We start from the raw sequence: 5839 nt of genomic DNA on the forward strand, positions 1-5839 counted from the left end.
ATATTTATATATTAATAATATTTACTTAAATAATTTGAATTTTTAGATAAATTATAGATAAATTGAATAAAAAATCGAAAAAATATAGAAAATTATAAAAATTACTAATAAACTCGCACTAATAAAATTAATTAAAAATATTATGAAATATAAAAATGTAAAAAAAACTTTTGTTTCATACTGACATATCAAAGTTATTTTAAAATAAATATTTTCAATAGAATTCACAGTTAATATGTATATAAATATTTTCGGAATATAAAGTTTAAAAATATATATGGGTTAATTTTAAAATTTAGTACGTTTATATGTCAATGAGTATGGTTTAAATTAATACTTTTATGTTCTAAAATTTTTATATATTCGGTAAAAAAAATTTATATAAAATTAAAAAAATTTATTTTATATTTTTTATCCCAAATTTTAATAAAATATTGGTAAATCAAAATTTCGTACATCCCAATATTTGTTATATGTTTGTAAAATTAATCCACGAATATTTTTTAGACTTCTAATAAAGCTTGGGTTAAAATATGAAATATTAAAATTTAAAAATAATATTCTGTAAAGTAAAAATTCTTGTGGGTAACATACAAAAATATTACATTTGTGTTTTTAAGGTCAAATCAAAATCATTTAATATAAGAAAATAAATAAATAAATAAATAAGGGTGAATTTGTGAGTAAATTTTTTTATAATTAAGCTGGAGGTGTTAATAACACTCTCCATTTTGCAACTATATTTTTGTTTGTATAATATTTCATTGGTACATATTAAACAAATAAATTAAGACATCACTAATGTACTAATTATATAAAATGCCAAATAAAAATAAACTTAAGTAATCGAGTTACAATTATTTTGGTTCAATTTTAAATCAATGTATTTCTTATTTAGCTAAAATTAGCATTTGGAGATATAGGTTTTAGCTCAATTGGTACCAGGATTTTTTTGTCAAAACTTATATATTCAGGAGGTCTTGGGTTCGAATCCTGGGAAGATAAAACATCCAGTGTCTGGGCTGGAGAAATCTTGTGAGTAATGATCGCGGGTGAGTGGTATCGGGTCATTACACACCGAATAAACCACTAGACTAATCTATTATTTCATAGATACATACGTCAATCTTATATACCATTCATGTGTTAATTTTTTTTATTATACTCAAATTTTGACCTTATCTTCTTAAATTAAGATTATATTTTTATTTGAAAAACAAAATACCACCATTGCTTAAAAGATAATTTGTTTTTGTTAATTTTTTTAACTATTAAAACCCGCTCGAAGGCCCAAAAACGATGGGCTAGAGTCAGAAAAACACAAGAACAACCCATATACCAACACACCAAAATATTCAATACATGGTTTAACTTTAATATAGTCTTACTCACGTGTTGCGTGCATGTATAATTTATTCTATATGAATAGTTTTTGTTGGAGTTAAATTTAATAATTAGATCACGAAAAACATGTGTTTAAAATATTCGTAATAATTTTGTGTGTTTTTTTTTTTTTACATAAACGATGATGTAAGATTGACAGTACTTTCGTTGGAAAATTAATTTGTTTAATTAGATGAGGATAATATTGTTATTTAAAAAAGAGTTATACCAAAGACACCAAGCTAATCAATATTAAAGGCAAGTGAAAAAATTTCCTAATGCATTTAGTCGATTACTTTTGTTCTCTCTTACTATAATTACAAAGCCATTATAAAAAAAAGGACCATTTTCTTGTTAAATTCCAATATCTTGAGAACACCTACCATTGTCTGCCTCTGTGTCTTTTATTGAATTTGTTTTTTTAATTTCACCAAAAGTCTACAAAGGAATCTAATTTAAGTATCACTTTCACATTGAATTTCATTTGACCAAAAATATATTCATTTATAGATAAATTTTTAAGTATTCATTATTTTATAAAGTGAATTTACGAATCAATGGAATATTTTATAAAGTTTAGAGAATAAAAATATATCTTATATATATTAAAATTGATTAAGGGAAAAATTAGGACAATAAAAAACTATCAGACAAAAATATATATATATATATAAATCACGTAGGAGATCATCAATGTCAAATAAACAATATTTGTGTGTTTAGTGGTTTCTGAAAAAAAAAAAAAAATAGATCGAAGCAAAAGAATTCATGTTGCTGGATGAACACAAATTTTGACAAATCAAATGACTAAAATCTAAACATGTCGACTTAGAAGACTAATATATTTTTCTCATTTTAAAACAAGGTATTTACTTTATTAATAACCTTGCGCACATTTGATCAGTCAATCATGGGATGTCCATTATACTTGTATTTGTAACTTTTTTTACCTCTTTTAATGGAATTACTTCATAAAAAAAAAACAATAACTTGGAAAAGTCTTTTTAATCCCTATCAGAATTTGAAACGATATATTCTTCTCAGATGGTTTCTATGTTTGTAAGTTCAACTTTGTGTAATTTTTATCATTATTTCTGGATGGTAATGATCCTTTCGTCGGACTTATTTAGGAATATAGTTCTAACCGAGCTAGAATTTTAAACTCCAAAATCTGTTAATATTTTAAATCGATCTACCTGGACTAATATCATATTAATCTAAAATTTATATATAATTTTTTTAAAAAAAAATTAAACCACTCGGGCTTTACCGTGGCTCTGCTACTGCTCGAAGGCAATAAAATATTTTAATTCTATTTTATATGAATTAAAAAATTATCATTATTTTTACAATTCGGCAAATTCGTGTGTTTTTTTATCGTATTTAATTTTATTAAAAATTAGTTGATCAAACATCTATTGATGGAGGTTGTATTGTTTTTTTTAGATATAATATCAAGACCTCAAATTTATCCGATAAAAACAGCTGTGTCGATGTCGATTTCATTTGCACTCTTGGTTCGCGACGATCTTGTGACAGCATCTCTCAATCCATGAATTATCTTTGTCTTGAAAGATCTTCAAAACCATGGGAAGACAACATAAGCCATGTGAGAGAGTTGGGGTTGTTTATTCTAAGTGGATTAACAAACCTACGTGACCAAAACAGCTTCACATGGCCATAGATTATTTAATTTCCCCTAAATCGGCACAAAATATTTTATTGTGACCTTCATATGACTCGAAGACAGTGGTGGAGTCAGAAATATAGTCTTAACCGAGCTAGAATTTTAAACTCCAGAATCTGTTAATATTTTAAATCGATCTACCTGGACTAATATCATATTAATCCATAATTTATATATAATTTTTTTAAAAAAAAATTAAGCCACTCGGGCTTTACTGTGGCACTGCTACTGCTCGAAGGCAATAAAATATTTTAATTCTATTTGATATGAATTAAAAAATTATCATTATTTTGACAATTTGGCAAATTCATGTGTTTTTTTATCGTATTTAATTCTATTAAAATTAGTTTATCAAATATCTATTGACGAGGTTGTGTTGTTTTTTTAGATATAATATCAAGATCTCAAGTTTAAGACGAGATATTATGCCTGAATCTCAATTATAATAAGTCTAAAAAAAAAAAAATGAAAACAAGCAAGCTTATTGATGAAGACAAACGGTGAGGCAAAGAAAGGAAAAGTGAGTTACTTTGTGAGACATCTCTTTTGAGGCATTACAAATCCACCGAGAAAGACAAATTTGACCTCTCCCACCATTTTTCACGAATCCCCGTGCAGGAAATTAAAGAAAGACGAAAAGTGAGTTAGATTTTTAAACCCCTTTTAAGATATTTTTATTTTTTATTATTACATTATTATTATATAATATATCAATTTTCAGAAATAATTACATTACACACTCAAACCTTAACATAATATCTAAAAAAATCTTAAATTACTCACTTAAAATTGAACAATAAAATGATCATCTATACAGTTTGATTTGTGGAATGATGATATAAACTGTATTTTTCATATATTTCCAATAACAATCGGAAATATTCCTCTTATGATCAGAGTGCAAATGAGTCGAACTGTTTGTGAATATTTTGGTCAAAAGTTAACTACAATTTGATTTGATATAACTCGAGACGAATTTGAGTTTTAATTATGTATGTTTCGAGTAATTACATGTCTCTTTGTTTGGTTGAAAAAATAAAAAATAAAATTGATCCAATATTTGTAAAACCCAAGCTGAATTCAAAATCGAAAAGATCACAAACCCAAGTGCATGATTTTAACCCTAATTTAAGCACTTTGACAATCTCTATTTATTTACAAAATTATAATATAAGAAATTTAATCAAAACACCTAATTAAATTTCAAGAAAGTGGAGATTAATTTATATATATCTACTGCTCTACAGGCGTTGAAAGGATCTCTTACAATGTAGAATGGCGTCTTGAATCCCGTCCTGCACCTGCAACAGCGAGTCATCGCGGCGGTCCGACGCCGCCATCTTCACCGGCGGGGACGTTGCTGACGCTGACCGGATTTTGCCCAACTGCTTATGCATTACTTTAGGCCCTGCAGTTTGCACTCCATTCACTTGAGCTATACGAGTCGCGTCAACGGCCTCAGCCGCTCCCGGTTCTTCCACCATCGCGGCCACACATGGCGGAGAAGAAGCTGCGCTACCACTCTTTGAACCCGAGAAGCTCAGCTGCACGGAAAACTTCAGTTTCTCGACGTAGCGTTTTGAAACACGAATGTATAAAGGTTTCACCATTTTCAAATACTTTTGGATCAACTTTTTGTCGTCTGAAACTCTACTAAAATCCAAATTCTCCTCATTATCCTTTATCCCTTTTCCCTGTTTCTCCTTAGGATTATGATCTCTGGTAAACAGAGAGATAAGCGGGGCTTTCACCTCCTCCACCTTAAATTTCACGGTAAAAAACTTACCACTCGTTTTAGTACAATGATTTTCTTGAATTTTCACGGATTCCGCATTTTCTCGCCCAAAAGTCTCATTATTCTCCGACTTTCCAGATTTTGATCTCTTGAACTTGAGCAAAAGAACACGGATTTTGGTCGCTGACTTCAGTAAAGAAACTGGAAAGCTGTACGAGGTTTCTTCGGAAACATTCAGCAAAATGCTTGAAGATTCGACCGTAAATTTCGGGTCTACTCCATTTTCATGCTCCGATTCTTCTTCCGCGCGGGACCCATCCTCAGTTCCATCTCCATTTTCTGTTATTGTATAATCATTTCCGCTGCATTTTGACGTTGTCTCATCTTCTTCGGCGTCGGTTTCATCTTCAGGGAGTGTGAACTCGAGGTCGAAGTATGGCCCATCTTCTCCGTCGGAGGAGCAAGGACTCATGGTGGCAGTGACGATTGTAGGGGTAGGAGCGGAGTCTTGTTCCACGACACGTGTTGGGCATCCTCCTCCGCCACCGTCACCGCCGCTCCGCCAGTATTTTAGTAAAGAGTGAGCTTCCATATTGGTAGGAAAACAAGAACCAGCATATATGGACTAAAGTTGGGAATGTGTCGAGTGATTAATTCGTGGAGATTTATAGAGAAAGAGAGATGTTTTTATAGAAAAGTAATATTACTATTTTTTTTTTATATACTATGGAAAATTATTTTTTATTTTTTCAAAATAAATATATATCTTTTCTGATATAATATGAACTAAACGTTGTAGACAAAGAAGTGAAACTGCAATTAATGGGAGTCTTGTAAAGTTAAACCATTCTTCACATAGTTTTACATTTTTTAACCAATATTTGTGATTTGATTTGATTGTAATAAATACTAATCTCATACGTACATGTAAGCATTTATTTATTTATTTATTAGTAGATTTTATTTGAAACAGATTAATCGTGTTTATATTTATAATAAAACACAATAATTTTAATATAAAAAATAATTTTTTT

At 29.2% G+C, this 5839-nt stretch overlaps 1 protein-coding gene across 1 annotated transcript; it reads right to left on the bottom strand.

Annotated features, from left to right (window-relative positions):
• Nucleotides 1-4295: 4295 nt before the first annotated feature.
• Nucleotides 4296-5430, bottom strand: LOC140990434 (probable membrane-associated kinase regulator 2). The gene has a single exon (XM_073460113.1). The coding sequence runs from the start codon at nucleotides 5395-5397 to the stop codon at nucleotides 4312-4314; it is 1086 nt and encodes a 361-aa protein (XP_073316214.1). The 5' UTR covers nucleotides 5398-5430; the 3' UTR covers nucleotides 4296-4311.
• Between the last annotated feature and the right edge of the window lie 409 nt (nucleotides 5431-5839).

Source organism: Primulina huaijiensis, chromosome 12 (genome assembly GCF_012295235.1).
Source record: "Primulina huaijiensis isolate GDHJ02 chromosome 12, ASM1229523v2, whole genome shotgun sequence".
NCBI lineage: Eukaryota > Viridiplantae > Streptophyta > Magnoliopsida > Lamiales > Gesneriaceae > Primulina > Primulina huaijiensis.

What these genes read in the sequence shown, in the direction of transcription:
- LOC140990434 (XM_073460113.1), bottom strand. Translation starts at nt 5,397, where the DNA reads ATGGAAGCTCACTCTTTACTAAAATACTGGCGGAGCGGCGGTGACGGT.